At 43.0% G+C, this 19,617-nt stretch overlaps 1 protein-coding gene across 2 annotated transcripts in view; it reads left to right on the top strand.

Annotated features, from left to right (window-relative positions):
* Positions 1 to 19,617, top strand: part of FAM151B (family with sequence similarity 151 member B) — a 38,848-nt gene that overhangs the window by 1,901 nt on the left and 17,330 nt on the right. For both annotated transcript variants that reach the window (XM_006269985.4, XM_019482907.2), the window contains exons 2-3: positions 1,385 to 1,510; positions 3,219 to 3,384. In XM_006269985.4, coding sequence (XP_006270047.1) covers positions 1,385 to 1,510; positions 3,219 to 3,384 — 292 coding nt within the window. The remainder of the gene's footprint in view (positions 1 to 1,384; positions 1,511 to 3,218; positions 3,385 to 19,617) is intronic.

The raw sequence follows: 19,617 nt of genomic DNA, 5'->3' as shown, positions 1-19,617 counted from the left end.
TGCCTGCTGACTGCTTCTTTTTGCCCTGGCAACAGGCAGCTGCTTCTCCCTCTCTACCCTGCAGTGCTCCCTGACTGGGCTGCCTTTATTTTCAAGTAACACTTGGGTTTTCTATATCTGAGGTTATTAAAAACTCATACTCTTGAAAGAGAACATACTCAAATCTTGTAGAGAGGTCTGCAGTGTTAACCTCACCTGAAAAGAATTTTTTGTGTTGATTTTTTTTGTTTCCTCCTGGACAAATACGGAGCGTTTATGGAAAATACAACTTAAGAATAGGATGGCCTCAATCAGGATTTAATGCCTGCTGTGTCCAGGGGTAAGACCCAAAAATGGTGAGACACACAAGGGCAACTGAATCGTATACAATTGGCAGATTTTTGTTATTACTATACATGTGAAATAGTCACATTGTAGAATTTTCCTGATTGAGAGGAATGTGTCCCCTGCAGAAAGGGGCAGAGGGGACAGTACAATTACTTGAGAAATAGGTCAGGTTTTTGATTCCAAAAGGAATCTTTTCTAAAATCAGAATATTTCTTTTACCCTTATCTGTCGTCCTCTAGATAACAAACTGGTAGTGTTTGCTTAAATACCTCACTGAAAAAATGGCAGACAAGGTTCCTTGGATGAATCTGATACCTTTTATTAGACCAACCCAGATAGTTGGAGAATAGTTATTCAGCAAGCTTTCGTGTTTTCCCCAAAGCTTGCTGAATAACTATTCTCCAACTATTTGGGTTGGTCTAATAAAAGGTATCAGATTTACCCAAGGAACCTTGTCTGCCTATGTCCTTAGACCAACACAGCTACAACCTACACCTCTGCAATCACTGAAAAAATTAAGTTCATTTTGCTGGAAAAGGGTTCCACTGATTTACTGAGGCAAATTACTTACTACTGCACTGGGTTAAGAGAAAATTGGAAGTCTGCTTCAGAAAAAGAACATCAAGGAAATAGTTGAGTACTCCTTAGGGAAGAACTCTAGGTGTAGCTAAGACTGGGAGGTTTGAAGTAATCTTTGTTATTTTTTTCCTTGCAAATGATGCTAAAAAGAGGTTAAGTTTTGATTTCATATATGTATGACATATTTTAAGAGCAGGATAGGAAAAGCATCTTCCTTACCTCTTTCTTTGCTCATATCCATCTTCTTTTTCTGAATGTCATCTTTCATCCTTTGTTATGCATCTTTCTCTACCATACACCTATTTTCCCCTCTTTCTTTTTCCTTTGCTACCCAAACTAGTTGGAATCTCTTTAGTTCCTACTCTTTATGTTTATTTTTAATTATTTTGAATCATTGGCATTATGACAGTAAAAAGCTATTTCAAACCTTTTTCATATATGCTATATTTATGGTACTCTCAATATTATATTGACATAGGAGCTTGGAGTGAAAATATATTGGATTATTTTCTGAACACAAACCAAATTAAAACGCGAGATGGAGCTGAAATCATCTGGTATCATGCAGCAAACAGTAAATCACAAATGAAAGAAGCAATAAAAAGTAAGTACTATATATACATATTGGAAATTGGATCTATCAGTATCATGATTTCCCACAAAATCGTTTCACACTTCTTTAGGCATAATATGGAGCATTGCATTGTCAAATAAGATTAAAACACAATTAAATTATCTTTTGAGTTGTTTGGAAGGGTGGACTCTTTCGGGCTGTTTGGAGTGAAAATCCTTATTTGTGAGTTCTTTTGTGTTTATACATGCCAAGAAGCACGCTTGCCAAATGTTAGTGATTAGACTGTTAACCAGTTACATTGTTCTGCAAACCACATTGTCAAACTGTTTGTGTGTAAAGGTTGTTCTTGAAGTTTTGTAAGAACAGGTTAGACAAGTGAATCCACTTATGAATGTGTGTAGCAAACAGGTGAAATCCAGTGACACATTTGTGCTGTTCCTTGTATAGTTACAAAAATGTGTATGTCCAAAGAGAGATCTATGAAAACTAAGTTAAGTGTTTTTGTGGCTATAGGAGCAATTTTGCAGTCTTAATATTGGATCTGTTTCTGTTTCACTTGATATCTGCCAACAATGAAAAGCAATTACTGAAGAATTTTGATTTCACACGTTAAGCATGCCTGGGCCATTCTTGTGATAGAAACAGATACATATGTCATACCCATCAAAACACTGGAGAATACAGAAACACTTTGCCAAATATTTTTTTCCTTATTCTGAAGTGGCAAGAGTGATACTAGTCTTCTGCTGCAGCCAATTGCAATGTTTGTGAAGTATGGAGTGAGTTACATTGCAAAATGGTTGGCTTAATCTTCCTAAAACAATTTAAGATTCTAAAGATTTTTGCTTTTACATGACCTGATCATTTTTTTATCAACTGGTTTTTAAAATAAGGTCTGAAATAATGTAACATGAATACATTGTATAATCTTTCTTGTACTCTTGTGTTTTATTTTTTTGCCATTCATGGTGCTGTAATTGCCCTTTTTCCATCCAGTGGACTTCAGTCTGACTTGCATAAAACTTGAAAAATGTATTTCATTCCTTCTGGTTCTCTTTGAAAGTATAATTATATCTCAGGTTATAGTTATGTTTTAGGCTTGTCACTTTATATATATTTACAGTAAGACCGTACTTCCCATCAATAGGATTGTCTGACACTTTTCATTGTAGGAAGCTGTTTTTGATTGCTTGCATCTTTGCCAAATTTTAACTGTTTCTGCTGAAATTTTCTGTGTCAGGTGTCTGCCCGAGACTGAACATTTTTGGAAAGCTTCAGCTCAAAAGTTTGAGCCAGTGAGGACAATGAGGCAAAGGAAGCAGGAGTTATTTTTCCCATGTTAAAATTTTCTAGGGTCTTTCTGTTAAAAGGGATTCACACACTCAAGCCACGAAGAAATGATTTGAAATTTGGCAGGGGGGGTGTCCTTTGAGTCAGGATTTTGCATGTGTCTTCTTGTACAAATCTGTCTAAACTTGGTTAAGTATGTCTTTAAAAATCACTGTTTGCATATGTTAAATGGACACTTCTTTAAGTTTCATAGTTAAAATCTCTGAAGAGTACATTGCCTCATGCACTATCCCTTCATGTGTTGATCAGACTTACATATGACATCACGGAGGGTACCTGCATAAAGCTATGGAAACTTAGAAGGATCTTCCTTTGATTGCTGCTGTGATCTAAACGCTAGAACCATTGGTCATAGTCATATGGCAACATTCTTTTTTCAAATTAACAGGTGCTGCTCACATGGTAGAAGCAGATGTTCTTCTTCGTGGGTGCAAAGCAGAAAAGGGTGAACCAATCATGGCTCATCCTCCTGAAATGAACAGTGACAACACACTCCAGGAGTGGCTACAAGAGATTCTGAACACTGACAAAGGCATCAAACTGGATTTTAAGAGGTATATAGAAAAGATTATATAGGATATATTATTATAGATTATATATATCAATAGATTATATAGACTATATATATTAATGATTATAACTGATTGTGTATTGCTGATACTGTCCATTATAGAACAAATTTCTATTTACAAAACTTCTATTAATGGTAGTCTAATGTAATATACAGTGATACAGTATTAGGGTTACTGAAATATATTACTGTTAGAAATGATTAATCCCAATCTGTACCCAAACTTTGCTTTCAGATTAATTATTTTGTACCAGATAGGTATTTTTAAATTGAAAGGTACTAATTTTTATTAATTGATACAGTGAAGCTCTTGGTGCAAAGGTTTTATGATATTTTAGACTGCCTATACTTTTATCATAAGGAATAAACTAATTACTAAATAGTAAATATTGCTCTGTAGTAATTATTGCATATTATGGACAGAGTTGGTAGCATCACCTACAGTTAACACTATCCTTTCTAATATCTAATTTTGTAACTTTGGCAAACCTTAATCACCTAGACTGAAAGTTTTATGTAAAATGTCTGCCTCAGGCTGAATTATTTTAAAGGTTCAGCAAAAGATGGAACTATTTAGGTCATGTGTTAAAGAATGAAACCAGAGCATCTGACATTACAGGCATGTGTAACAAGTGGGTTGTCCCAAGGCTGGTCTAGATGTTGGCCTGCCCACTTGTCTAGGGTAGTCCACCCACCTGCCTGACCTGCCATGCCTTTGATGTATCTTTATGTTGTTCCAAATGGAGCACAATGGAGGCTGCCCATTTAACTGCCCTGATGCCAAGGGCATATGCATGGCTCCGAACCTCCCCTTATGCCTCGCAGCTGGCATCCATGTCCACAAACTCCCCCAGCCCCTTAACTGGGCCGCACTTGGCGTAGATTTGGCTTCAGGCATCCTTAGACTGGCTAGGGTTCCCTGTGTCTCATGCTGGGGTTCTCAATCCCTGTGCCCCCTACAATGGAGCTGTCAATCCCACACCCCTGGAGCCTCAACACCCAGCTCCTTCATGAGCCCCAGGCCCCACCCAGTGGATGTGGGCCCTGTCTCAGGTCCCCTTCTCATGGCCTGGACCTCACCTGAGGCTCCACTCAGTGGGCCTTGACCCTGTGCTTTTCTGTTGGGGTGTGCTCCCCTAGCCTTTCCCTTCCACAGGGTAACCCACAAGGCAGCAGGGGCTGAGGTTTTCTGGCACCCCATACATAGCCTTCACTGGGGAGGCACAGATGTGGCATTTCCTGGAAGCTGCCCTGCCACAAGCAGCCCCACCATACCATCCTCCCCAACAGGGTTTAGTTTTAGGTCACGCCCCAGTACCAGAAACCTCCTCTATCCTCATAGTTCCTGCCCTGTACCTCCCAGCTGTTCTGGGAGCAGCGGCCGACTAGGTGATGTTGCTCTTTCGGCCCCCTACAGCAACTGCCTGCTCTGCTCTGGGGCTTAGCCTTATACCCAGGCTCCCAGCCCTCTCCACCAATCAGGCAGCCTCCTGCCTAATGTGACCACCTGATTGGACCTGCCCCCACCTGCAGGCTACTTACTGCCTGCTCAGACCCCTTAAAATAACAGGCACAACCTGTGCTCTGTCACAGCATGTTATTGGATAACTAGAGGAGCATGCAAAGTGGGGTAGTTAGAAGAATGCTCCCATCACATATTATTAAAATTACAGAAAACATAAAGCCTAGAATAGATAAGGATGGCACAGAAAGAATTCAGGTTGAGGTGAAACAAGGTTTTCACCCAAAACTAGCTAGTATACTTGATGACCTTGGCCTTAATCTCTCTTTGCTTGAGTTCCCACCTATAAAGTGAGGATAATAATACTACTTCACTGTACAAGGGTATTCTGAAGATCAGTTGATTAATGTTTGTGAAGAACTAAAATACTATGGTGACAGTACCATAGAAACACTCTGGAGGAAATTAATGATTTTGTATTCAATGCAGGGGTTGGATTGTGTGCATTGAATAAAGCCTAGGTTCACATGCTGAATGAGAACAAAAAAAATTGATTACATGTTCAGTGAACAGTTGCTCATTCTATTTACTGAATGAGGCATGGCTTCTATTGAAAAACGTATAGTTCTTTAATTAAAGCCCTTTCACATAATGCATATACATAATTTTACCTTAGTGGAGACACAATCTTCATAGTCTCTTTTTATTTTATCTTTTCTGCCTATATCTGATTGAGGGTGGGGAAAAGAGGAATTTTGGTCAGTTTCTGTTTAGCTGCCTTTTTGAAAAATGGAATTTAAAATAAATCTTAAGAAATCAGCAGACATTATACCAAACTTTTTTATTTTTTAAAACTATAATACTTAGGTCAGATTTCACAAACTCTTTGGCCTTGAATGTAGTTTTTCTTACCTAAAACAAAGTTCACAGAATATTCCTGATTCTTACATGTAGAAAGGATTGACTAATTAAACCACATATTTTAACTGGGCTTTAAACCTGCAAGCAGGAAACTTTAATTTAAATAATAAAATGTAATTTTGTTTTGCATATGTTCTTTTTAGTAATTTTCCTAAAGGAAGTTTGATTCTTATTGTTTGGCAATCACTAGACCATTATGTTTTGCAGCTAAATATAGTGTATTTAATGCACATAATACCTAATGGCTATATTTAGGGCCTCTTTTGTTAACCAGAAGAATGTGCTATGTTGCTACTGTAGGTGTTGTAGGGCTTTGGCCCCTTCTTGATAGGTGCCTTGCTCCCAAGCAACGTCAGGGTGAGATCGGGCTCTGGTGCCACCTAGATGGTGTGGGTGCTGCTCCTACTCGCCTGCCACGTCTTCAATGTTCTTTACTGGGGAGTGTGGAGCCTCTGCCCCGCTCCGCTTGGTCTGTCGGGGTGTTGCCCCTCCCCTCAACTCGCCTGCCACGACTTGGATGTAAATAGATACCTTAAGAGGGGTCTACAGTGGAGATCTTTATCCTGGGTGGGGCCTCCCAATAGACAGTGTTACTCATGGTCGTCTGACACGGTGGTCCACGGGGCTCCGCCTCCCCTACACCCCATCCACGTGCCAACCGCTGGTTGATGTGTTCAAGATGTTTCCAGGCCTTGTATGACGGCCTCAGACCGGTTCTCCGGTTTCCGGTCGATCTCCCTCCTTCTGGGAGCGATTCCTCCTTTCTCCTCTTTTACAGGAAATACTCCTCCGAGTTAGGAGGAGCTGCAGGGTTATTCCCCTGGTTCCAGCTCCCTCTTGGAGTCTCCGCTGTCTCCCCTCTCGTACCAACAGCAGAGCACTCCCCTGCCTCCTGAGCGTCAGCCGCTTCAGGAGACTGAGTGTGCCTCGGCTTGCACTCTCTGTCTGCCTTCTGCTCTGCCTCCCGTAGAAGGCTTACAGCTCTCTGCTAAGCTGCCTGCTTGAGACCCGCAGGCTGGGTCCTCTCCTGTCCGTGCCTGAGCTCGCAGCACGAGCAGCCCACCCATACTCTCTCTCTTCGGCTCCCCCTCTCTCCCCGTTCTGCTGGCGTTTTTAAACTTTCCCGCAGCTACCGCTACGGCCGCTGGGATTGGCTCAGCTGTTCCCCGCGCCGGGAACAACTGTTGCCACAGCCGGTGTAATGGCGGTTCGCGCGGCTGTAGCCGCAAACACGGCTCCTGCTCCCGCTGCTCTTCAGCAGGTACGTACGCCCCTCTGGGGGCTTGCTCTCGGGGTCTGGGGTCTGCAGGTCCTCCTTTCTCTCCCTCGAGAGCCTGTGGGGGCACTTCGCCGCCACAGGGAGGCCGTTCCCTTCAGGTGGCCCCCAAAGCAAAGAGGTCTCGACCCCGGTCTTTCTTTGTGGGCCTCCAAACCTTCCCTTTACCCCACCCTTACCACATCCACAGCCTGGGCAAATGCTGCGCCCTGCAGGTCTTCCCCTGGATGATCTCTTCTCATCCAGACCGCCCACCATGGAATGGGTTGGGCCTTCTCGGTCAGCACAGTCTTCCCCACGGCCGGTCCCTCAACTTTGGGCCTGCTTGGGTATCTAAACCTGCCCCAGCTTGGGGCTAACTGGAACTAAAAATGAATTCAACAGAAAATATCTGGCCTCTGCTGTCGGACCCCTGGGATCCTGTCTCCCAGTGCCTGCTTGGTCACTCAGTGGTGTGGGGGGAAGAGAAGAAGAAGGGGAACTCGCCCATCCCTTCCCTCCTAGTAGTTGTGGGGTGGGCAGCCGCCCCATGCCCCACCCTGATCCGTCTTCCCAGCATGACTGCTTCCGGGTCCCAGCTGACCTGTGGTCAATCTCCTGTTCCTCCTGAGCTGGTGGGGCTCATAGTTCCCACGGTGGGATGTGTCTTCCTCCCTGCCAGGCTGCCTGTGAGGGCTAGCAGCTCCCTGCTGCCATCCCCAGCCACCATACCTGGGCTCCCTAATGGGGCTGTGATGTTGCTCCCAGGCGTCCCTTGGCCCCCTAGGCTTGGGCTCCTTGTCCAGTCTGTCGGAGCCCTCCAGCAGACGCTTTGCTCTGTTTCCCTGCACTCCCGGCTTGTGATCCTTGGCTCTGCAGATGGCATCTCCTGGCCAGTGTCCTGCTCTTCCCCCGCCAGCCGCTCAGCTGTGCTCCCAGCTGCTTTTTGAGCAGCCTGTGTCTCTCTGAAGCTTTGCCCCCGTCGATTGCTGATACGAGGCGATACAAGGCTCAGGCAGCTCCGGAATTGTGATGCCTGCGTCCGTGTTTCTCCCCGGCTGCTGCTCCTTTGGACTCCTGCAGTAAGTATCGGGGTGCATGGGGCAGGGGTCTGGGACACGCTAGAGGGGCTTTTACTGCCCCTCTCACAGCTACACATTTTATTTAAACAATTTTATAGTTTAACCTATGTACCGGTATATTCATATTTTTAATATTTTCCATTTTCATTTTGTTGGATTGTTATTTCTTTTTTACTTCTGAGGTGTGTCAAGCAGTATTAGGATGGAAATTATATTAAACTAAAATGGATAAAATAGCTTATTTTACTAGTCAAATAAACCCAGTTTAAAAGTGTTGGATGCGTAAGAATAAAGTATGTTTATCAAAACATGCTTTGTATTTAAGGCTGATCTACTATGTAGCAGAAGTATAATTTGTATGTAATGAATTGACTTAATTATTTCTGCTTACTGTGTCCTTCAAGGTCTTATAACAAATATTTATCAGCCTCACATACCTAGTTTTAATTCATAAACTAGTTACTGAACTAAACTAGTTGAATAAAAATATTTTTTCCCTTCCAAAAGAGGACAATGGCCAAAAACGAGTTTAGCACTTCTGCAAACTCAGGTTTTAGATGCTTAACCAATGACTTCCATCAGTTCAGTGGTTTGACTGTCTTTAAAATGTTGGCAGCAAACATATACTGCTCAATGTTTTATTTAAATTATTTAATATAATAATTTTAGGCTTTAATATAGAATGCAGTATTTTTAGATTTATTTCAACATTTTTTTTTTAAAGATAATAAATTTTTAAACAATCTTTCTTCTTTATCTACCCTCTTTACATTGTTATGTATGGGGAAAAGCAATTCCTGGTCAGTTAACCAACTGACTGCCCTATCAAATTAATTCTTTTGCCAATAAATTGCATTTAAACGACTAGAAGATTATTCAGGACACCTAAATGTGTTTTAGTAGCAGAATGCTAATAATTCAGCACTGTAACAGAAGAAATGGACTGAAAGAAAGTACAAGGTTTATTTTCTTACCAAGCTTTCTCTATACTTCCGGTGTTGTGGAGCACAGTAGTGTTAGATCCAAAGTAAGTTTTCAAGGTGTGTTCTCAAGATTAGTGTCCAATTCTCTCCCTTAGAGGGAAATTATTAAGTTAGAAAATGTGGGAGGCACCTTTTAATTTGGGGTTTCTGAAAAGCAGCTGCTTAGGAGTGGAAGATAAGAAAAATTTAAAATTCTGAGAAATCTTAAAAGGGAGTCTTCCTTTTCTCTGGTCTTCCCACTAATAGGGACTTCCTAGACTTAATAGTCTGTATAATTTCCTTCCCTAATTAAGTACTGAACATGTTTCCCATTAACAAGAATAAAAAATTCATTAGTACTTTGCACTTCTTTGCCTTTATTAGAGGAGGGCTTTACGAAATTTGATTATGGCCTTAATATACATGTAAAGTTACAATATTGCCATACATAACAAACAGTGACATCTGGCTAACTAGTCACTGGATACATCATCACTGGTCTGATTAGCACACAGAATCCAGAGTTCTTTTGATTTGTACATAAAACACTGTGGCTAGCTTATTGTTTGCTAGAGTGTAGGTTAGTTGTTTCCAAATGCAAACACATTCTAAAACACAACTGAATTTGCTTCAGTTTGAGTTTGATTTAAGAGGTAAAATCTGTGCTATACCTTCCTCCCTCAAGAGTACCTGTCAATCCAGTTGATGCTAGCAAAGCACTGAATTCTCTTCAGCTCTTTTTTGGCTCAGCAAGACATAGATAGTTTCATAGTTTCATAGTAACTAGGGTCAGGAGGGACCTGAACAGATCATCTAGCCTGACCCCCTGCCACAGGCAGGAATGAATGCTGGGTTCACAAGACCCCAGACAGGTGATCATCCAACCTCCTCTTGAATTTGCCCAAGGTAGGGGTGAGGACCACTTCCCTGGGAAGTTGGTTCCAGATTTTGGCCACCCTAACTGTAAAATATTGCCTTCTGATCTCTGTTTTGCAGAATTATCTTCTACTGTGGTGATGAGTGCGTGTAAGAGTGCAAAACAAAAAATCTTTGACGATTATTTTGCTCTGTCATAATCATTAACTTTTTATATAGTGAATACTCTGTAGTAAGACAAGGTTCCTTGGGTGAACCTGATATCTATTATTAGACCAACCCAAATAGTTGGAAAATAATTATTAAGCAAGCTTTTGGGTTCAAAAACCCTTCATCAAGCTAAGGAAGTTTCGGCAGTTGGTGTGTGCTCTTCCTGGATGGAGTGAAAAGTAAAGAAGCCAGCGGCTGGGCTGGTATGCATACAAGACAGGTAGTCAGTGAAAATGTAGACTGAGGAGTCAATGGGTGAGAGACAGGCTGGGGAGGGGGGCAAGAGAGAGAAGGGGGATGAAAGTAGAGAGATACCTGGGGAGTCAGATGTCAGGCAGGTTATAATGTGTCATAAATCCAATGTCTATATTTAGTCCATGATTTTTAGTATCCAGGAGGTTGATGAAGTGGAGTTCACAGGCTCGTCTCTGGGAAGTGTTTTGTAAGTTTCCTTTGAGGATCAGGACTGAGAGATTGGAGAGAGAGTGGTTTTCTTGTGAGAAGTGTGTCCCCACAGGTAATTGGGTATTTCTGTCTTTGATAGATTTCCGGTGTGCGTTCATTCTGGTGCGCAGTTGTTGTTTGGTCTCTCCTACGTATTTTCCATCAGGGCATTTGGTGCATTGGAGGAGGTATATTACATTTCTGGAGGTGCAGCTGTAAGATCCAGGAATGCTGATGTCTCGGTTGTAGGGTGTAGTAATAGTGGGGGTGGTGGAGATGTGTTGGCAGGTTTTGCATTTCTTGTCATGGCACGGTCTGGATCCTTTTGGTGTGTTCTGGGCTTGAGGAAGTTTGCTTCTGGTGATGAGGTTGGCGAGGTTCGGTGCTTGTTTGAAGGCTAGGATGGGTGGCTCTGGGAAGATCTTTTTAAGAATAGGGTCTCTGTCTAGTATGGGTTGCAATTGTTTGAGAATTTTCTGTACAGGTTCAAGGGAGGGGTGATATGTCATAACCAGCGGTGTGTGATTTGTGGGGGGGTTTCTTCTGTACTGCAGCAGTTCTTCACGTGGTATCCGGGTGGCTCTTTCAAACATGCGATCTATCTCTCTGGAGGAGTGTCCTTGTTGGGTGAAAGCCTTTTTAAGATTGGTGAGTTGGCAATCCCGGGTGTTCTCTTCAGTGCAAATTCAGTGGTATCTGAGGGCTTGGCTGTATATCACAGCTTTTTTGGTGTGTTTAGGGTGATTGCTGGTTCTGTGCAGATATGTATGTTGGTCTGTGGGTTTCTGTAGATATCACATTCACCCAAGGAACTTTGTCTACCTATGTCCTTAGACCAACACGGCTACAACCTACATGCCTGTACTCTGTAGTAAGAAATTGTACATTAAAAATGTATCTGTATATGCATGCAGTTCTCACGTAGTGAAACAGAGTATGTACAATTTGCACTCATGTTTTTGTAATACATGTATTTTTCATTATAATTATCAAAATCATTTTACTGTGTTTGAATATGTACCCCTGAAAGATGAAAAGGATTAACTGTTGATCATTACTCCATCATGGATAGTTAATAATCACTCCCAATCCCCTTGGAGTAATGAATTAGCTAGATTTACTGAAGGTAAGGTTACATAATTCAATAGATGCTATCGATATATTTAAGAATAAGACTATAGCATATACTTTACCTACAATATTGTCTATAGCATGTGCAATAAAAGATTCTTTTTTTACTTCTTGACTTGGGATATCGTGAATAGTGCACCATAATTATAGTTGCAGGTTGACCCATCATTATTATCTATTAACATGTTATAGTGGAAGAATTTTGACCAAAGAATTTTAGGAAGAAGGAGCCAGTTTCACAGCTGAGCTTGGCCTCCCTTCAACATTCCTGTCCACTCCTCTTCCCCTCTCCCCTCCCAGTAGCACCATGTCTTATACCAAGTGAGTGTATGTGATTGTGCCTCTGTGTGCCCCTGTACTCTACAGTGTCTGGCTTTCCAATTTTCTTTCATCATTACTTTGCGCCTTTCTCCCTTCCTTTCCTTTCTCTCCTCTTCTTTCTCCTGGAGATATAATTTCCCTTCTTGCCTTTCCTCATGAGCTTTGGGAGGAATTCATGAGTGTCCTGCCTTTTCCTTTTCATGGGGCATAGAATGGGAGCCAGGAGGTGAAACGTCCCCACTGCTGCTGTCTGCTGTGGAACATTTCCCACACTCTTTTTCCTTAATCCTACCGTACTTTTTCCTTTTCCTACCATACTGGGGGAAAGGGAGCTTTGCTATCTATTAGTTGGTTACAATATTATGTCTGTACAGCGCCTAGCACAGTAACTTTTTGGCTTACCAGCATGCGGTGTTTCTTCTCAAAATATTGTTCAATTGTGACAGGGCACATGTCTATGCAGCCTTTGTGCTATACTTGGGAGCACCACCATGAAACCCACCCTGACCACTCTGCACATACAGCTCCCCTAAAGTGGGGGAAGGTAGCCATGTTAGAGTACTAGTCTTTGGCTTCTGTGTCTTGGGCTTTTCAGCACCTGATTAACACCATACTGAGGTGGATACATTGCCTTATTTCTGGGATTTGGCATATGTAGAGCAGTGATCTATGATGGCATTCAAGGGCATGGCATGGGCGCAGTGTAGATCTGTCCCATGTATAGATATGGCAGTATAGATCTGTCTGTACTTAGGCTACAACGGGTGTGCCTGTATCTTATCCTGGGAAGGATCCTCTCAAACTTGTCCCCCTTCTGATACACACTTGCCAAACCAGAACATGTAGTGGTGAAACCATTCAACACTTACCCTCAAGCACATGAGAGACTGGATTGTCAAGAGTGGCTGTGGTGTGATATCTCTGGAATAGCTTCACCATCAAATCACCAGGTTCAGTGCATACGAGCAAGAGTAGGTGGCAAGACATGATCAGTAGTGTCTTTCCCAGGATATGGTGAGGATGCGATGTGTAGACACCCCAATTAATTTCATGTATGGCAAAAAACCATGTGCTGTTCTTCCATTTCAATACTGTGTGGGCTAGATTTAGCATCAACAACCTAAGAAATAGGGAACCTTTCAGTGATACTGGAAATCTAATCCAGCCTCCTGTAAGGAGTAGAAAATAGTACTGGATTTCTTCCTATAATTTTGTTGAGTTTATCTGCAGTACAATCACAATATTGATGATGTTATAACTTCTGTATGTTAATCGTTTGTTTGTCTTCTCACCTTTCTTGTATCACAATTTAGTGTGGGATACTGAGAGAGCAGTATTTGAGCAAAAGCTAGTAGTGAAAAGCAGGTCTAAAAGTAAGTTTCTCTTATCCTGATGCATTCATCCTTGCAGTTAGAGTAGGAGGTATAATTCTAATAAAATTGACTTGTTCCCATGATGATTATCAGAGCTGGTGCAACCCTTACACTGTAATTAGATTTGAGGAAATATAATCCATAGGAATTTAGTTGGGTAGACATTTTTTAAATGGAACTATTGTAACAGAGGGTGTGATACAACAGCTGTTCCTTTGTGGACTCCTTCATCCTGATCATGAGACACACACAATATAGCTGCCATTCCAGAAGTGAAACCAGATCCAAGAGGACTATTAGTTGTAGTTATACGTTTTATTAATAGGTTCTATAATTTGTATGGGAAAATATGAAATAGGGGTTTAAAATTAGTTTTATTAAAGGTGTTTGTTACAACACTTGCTTCCTTACAACACTATTGGCAGATGTACATTTTGTCATGTAATGGGCAAAATCTGTAAGTATGTGTTAGGGATGCCGACCCGTCCCATGCCTTCAAAGAAGACAGCACAAAATACAGAGGCAGATTTATGAAAGGAAATGATCTCTTTAATGAGAGTACAGGAGACCCACCTCCAATACCTAGGACAGGTGTCTTGACCTGGGTAGGAGGGGCACGCGCACAGAGCTTAGTGGGAAGCTACGTATAAACTGTATACTCTGCCCCATATTCTGATTTCTTCCTTTTGTCATGCTCATGTCACAGCCAATCACCATTTCCTTTGCTGCATATCATTGCTCCACTTTTGTTGTTGTTTTGCCTATTTTAATTAGTGGTAACTATCATTATATCATTATGCATACATACAGACTTTGTTCCACTGTTGTACAGGTGCGCTCCCAGATGGGGGTCACCCATAGGTTATCCTGTGGTCTAGAGTTCCTCTTTATGTACTGTTCCCTAATAAAATAGGGAATCTTTAACCACCAGGATATCTATCTTACCTGCCTGTATCCATCTTGAGGTACTTCAGTTGGCTTTTGCAATGTTTGGACACTTAAGTCTTGTGACTAGGGCTGTAATCTTGCATTAGTAACTCAGCATTTGTTATTCATTATTTGTATTATTTTCCCTACAGTATGGAATTGAATAAGTTTATTCATTTTTGTTGTCTGTGTGTGCATATACACACACTCAAGTAAATTCCATTCTTTCAGTGTAAATTTTGCAAATTACATTTCAAGAGTTGAGTCTCCATTTTAGTCATGCAAGCTTCCATTGACTTTAATAGAAAACACATTTATATATCTCATTAGATTCTTTGGTACATTTGAAGTAGGTTTTAAAGGTAAAGTCTGATGTTCAGACCCACATCTCTGCAATTTCTAATATGTTAATATGGGCCTGAATATGCATGGACACTGTCTGTTTTTACCATTTACTTGGAGATCCCACCCTCACATTTTCAAGGGCATGACTAAGGCCTCAGTGTGCAATAGAAATGCCAAACTGAAGGGATACTTATAAAGTTCAATATGTTCCTGTTGTCCTGCATAATAGAATTATGCCATAATACAATTATGCCTCTCACAAAAGATTTTATGAGTTCGTGAAAATATAAACAGTGTGGGTAGGCTAATCTTTTTATTGTTCCAGAACCTGTAGGTGTAAACCAGGATGGAGAAGGAGGGAGAGGAGAAATAAAGTATTTCTTTTTTATTTAAATTGTTGTTTAAATTAATTTAAAAAAGAGCTACCTCTTCCTTTTCCAAAAGAGGTTCTAGACAACTACAATGCAAGCTTTTAAAATAATATTGTATTCTAAAAGTATACTGTTACAAAAGTATTTAAAAATATGAGCACTCAGTACAGATGCATTGAAGTGAGTGAATGACAGAAAGCAAGATGCTCTTTTAGACAGTATCAGTTTGGATAATATGGTTCAAATATAAAGATGATTTCACCAGTTTTTAACAGGAATCTTTTACATATTTCTCTCTATTATTTATATCCTTAATTTCTCATCCTCATGGTTTACCATTTAATCTTACTTTTCAAATGGGCTTTAAGTCATGGCATGAACAATTATTGGAAAAGAAACTAAAAATAATTATAGATTCTTTGTGTATTTATAGTTAAAAGGCATCTAATAATAATAGATTATACCTGTATATAAAATTCCAGAACCATTCAATGTGGAGTAGGCAATGTTTTCTAACGTTTTTGTAATAAAGTATTGCTATAGTTTGCTCCGTTGTCTTAGTGCAGGGTCTGTTAGGAGCAGCTCTGAGGCTCAAAATAGACATTGTCAGATGAAGTAGATCAGTTGTGCTGAGATATGTCCCAGCACAGCTGATCCATTTCATTCATTGCCTGCTGTCCTACCTGTTGATGTTGCGGGACAATGGGTTACATGTTGTCCCAATGCTTGAGGGGCCAGGTCTTGTGTACCATGGGAATTCCTGCATGCATTGAGGCCCCTCAAATCCTAGGAGGTCTGTCCAGTTTTCACCGCTTATCAAGATGCACCTCTGAAATCTCTGAGGGGCATCTGGGTAAGTGGGGAAGTCATGATTTCCCTGCTTACTCAGAAGTAGCCCTGGGCCAAGAAGCATCTGGGTAAGCAGGGAAACCCTGACTTTCCCTTCTTAGACACATCCTGGAGATCCTGGTGCTGTGTCTCAGTAAGTGGGAAAAGCCAGGCAGGCTCTTCCAGAGCTTGAAGGGCCCACTCCTTTTGGGAATTCCCAGGGTGCATAGGATTGAGCCCCTGTCCAGGGTGGCTGGAGAACATGGGCAGCTCCAGGTAGCCAATACTCTCCCACCATATTGCAAATAGACATAGTTTCATAGTTTCCTAGAAATAGGGTCGGAGGGGACCTGAGCAGATCATCTAGTCCAACCCCCTGCCCCAGACAGGAATGAATACTGGCTGGGCTTATATGACCCTTACTAAGTTTAAGCTCAAATTACCCCAGCTAGGTAGTTATCAAGCCTCCTTTTAAAGACTCTGAAGGTAGGAGCCAGCACCACTTCCCTTGGAAGTTGGTTCCAGACCCTGGTTGCCCTGACTGTGAAGTACTGCCTCCTGATGTCTAGCCTGAACCTACTCTCAATCAACTTATGGCCGTTGTTCCTTGTTACTCTGGGAGGTGCTCGGGAGAACAGGGTCTCACCTAATCCCCTCCAGTCCCCCCTGGTAAGTTTATATATGGCCACTAGATCCCCTCTCATTCTTCTCTTGTGAAGGCTGAACAGGTTCAAGTCCCTTAGCCTCTCCTTGTAGGGCCTGCCTTGCTGCCCCCTGATCATGCGAGTGTCCCTCCTTTGGACCCTCTCAATGCTGGCCTCATCCCCCCTGAAGTGCAGTGCCCAGAACTGGACACACTACTCCCAACTGTGGCCTGACCAGTGTCACATAGAGGGACAGGATCACCTCCTTGGACCTGCTCATGATGCATCTGTGGACACATGACAAGGTGCAGTTAGCTTTGCTGACCTCACACTGGCGGCCCATGTTCATCTTGGAATCGATAATGACTCCAAGATCTCTTTCTGCCACTGTGCTTTCAAGAAGGGCGTTCCCCAGCATATAGGTATGCTGCTGGTTCTTCCTGCCCAAGTGCAGTACCCTGCAGTACCCTGCACTTGTTGGTATTGAATCCCATCCTATTCACATTTGCCCACCTCTGTAACCTGTCCAGGTCCAGTTGTATCCTGTCCCTCCCTTCTAGCATGCCCACCTCACCCAAAATCTTGGTGTCATCAGTGAATTTGAACAGGATGCTTTTCATCCCCTTGTCCAAGTTGCTGATAAAGAAATTGAACAGTATGGGCCCGAGGACCAAGCCCTGGGGGACTCCACTGCCCACCTCCCTCCAGGTTGAATATGGCCCATCCACCACCACTCTCTGTGTGCAGCTCCCTAGCCAATTTGGAACCCATTTGACTGGGTAGGCATCAATGCCATAGACCTAGCTTTTTAATGGGAATGGGGTGGGAGACAGTGTTGAAGGCCTTCCTGAAGTCCAGAAGGACTACGTCCACTGAAACACCTGCATCCAGTGATTTGTGAACTGATCATAGAAGGCTGTCAGGTTGGTCTAACAGGACCTGACCTTAATGAACCCATGCTGCTTGCCCTTGAGCATCCTCCCCCCTGCAGGTCCCTCCCAGATATGTTCCTGGATAATTTTTTTCAAAGAGCTTCCCCAGGACCGAAGTAAGACTAATGGGCCTGTAGTTGCCTGGGTCCTCCCTCCTCCCTTTTTTTGAAAATGGGGACCACATTGGCCTTCCAGTCTTCTGGCACCTGGCCAGAGCACCACAAGAGCTTGTAAAGCCATGCCAGGGGCCCTGCGATGACCCCTGCCAATTCCCTCAGCACCCTGTGGTGGAGAGCATCTGGACCTGCTGATTTGAACACATCCAGCCCCTCCAGAAGTTCCCTAACTCGGTCCTCCCTGACCCTAGGCCTGGCGGAGTCATTCTTGGAGTCCATCCTGTATCCCGGTGGGGGAGATGTCCCATTCCCTGCTCAGAATAATGGAGGCAAAGAATTTGTTAAAAAGTTTGCTTTTTCATCTGGTGCAACCACCAGGTTGCCAAGCGTATCCTGCAGGGGCCCCATGTTGCCCAGTGCCTTCTTTTTGCTCCCTATGTATTTAAAAAAGGACTTTTTGTTGTCCTTGATCCTTGTTGCTAGCCCTAGTTCCATCTCCACCTTAGCCTTCCTAATAGCCTCCCTACATACTCTTGCTATGGAGGTATACTTCTCTTTGGCGATAGCTTCCCCCATGCACTGGATGTACGCCTCCTTTTTGGCTTTCAGACATTCCTGAATGCCTTTGGTGAGCCAAGGTGGCTTTTGAGCAATCTTGCCCCCTTTGACTCGCGTTGGGACTGTCACCCCTTGGGTTTGGAGGATCATCTCCTTAAGGAACAACTACTCGTCATGGCCACCTAGTTCCTCTACTCTCTGGTACTGCAGTGCCTCTCCTACCAATCTCCTCAACTCATTGAAGTTGGCCCTCCTGAAGTCAAGAGCTTTGCTGCAGGCCCTTGACACACTACACTGGATGGTGAATTCCAGTAGGCGATGATTGCTATCGCCCAGGTGGTTGAGGACCTGGAGTCCCCTCACCAGGTCATCGCCTGTGGCCAGGACCAGGTCCAGCAGGGCATTCCCCCTGGTGGGACTGTGCATCTCCTGGGTTAGGTGGAGGTCTTGTATCCCAGCAAGGAACCTACATGAGCAGTCAGACCTGGCTGACTGCTCCTTCCAGCAAATGTCTGGGTAGTTTAGATCACCCATGATGACCACATCTCTCAACTTAACTGCCTGCGTGAGCTGACCCGAGAATTCCTGGTCCAGCACTTCCCCCTGGTTGGGTGGTCTGTAGTAGACACCCACTGTTAAGTCTCTTTCCCCGTGACCCCCTTGTATTTTGACCCAGAGCACTTCCACCTGCCCCTCCTCTGACCCCATCCTGTTAGTTGAGGACATGTATTGCTCTTTGATGTAGAGCGCCACACCCCTACCTTTCCTCCCCGTTCTGTCCTGCCTGTATAGTCTGTAGCCCCTAATGTTTACTGCCCAATCATGGGTTGCATCCCACCAGATTTTGGTGAGCCCTACTATGTCTGGGTTTGTACTAGCTATCTGGAGGGCGAGTTCCTCCTGTTTATTCCCCATACTTTGAGCATTAGTGTAAAGGCACTTAAGGCCTCCTGTTGATGCATGCACCCCACCTGATTCCTAGGCCTGTCTGAACCCTTGTCACTTACCTGGGTACCTCTTGTGCTCATCACCTGTCTTGGTTGGGAGGTATCCTTGTGTCCTCCTGAGGCCCCATCCCCCGGCGAAGCTAATTTAAAGCACGCTGTACAAGATCAGCCATCCACTGCAATAAAGCAATACAAATTATTACTTCTTTCTGTTGCAACCATAAATTTGGGCATTTGTGGTGTGACAAAATGTATGGACATGTACTTGCTTTTGCTTTGTGTTGCTATCAAAATTGTTATGGTGGCTCAAAGATGAGGAAAGGTGATGTCTGTTTCCACCTGGAGTCTCGGTTGTTTATAATTCATGTATAATAATTTTTCTTTTTCTGCTTACCTAATAAGTCCTTTCATTAGGAAGTGAAATGGGACACATTCTCCTCCGGCTGTGGAGAAGTTGGGAATTACTTCTGTGAAACCTGAGCTAAATATTAGCACAGGGATAGGCAACCCC

Source organism: Alligator mississippiensis, chromosome 3 (assembly GCF_030867095.1).
Source record: "Alligator mississippiensis isolate rAllMis1 chromosome 3, rAllMis1, whole genome shotgun sequence".
In the NCBI taxonomy this organism is placed as follows: Eukaryota; Metazoa; Chordata; order Crocodylia; family Alligatoridae; genus Alligator; species Alligator mississippiensis.
Note: the sequence above shows the minus strand (reverse complement) of the source record. Positions and strands in the feature narration are given on the sequence as shown.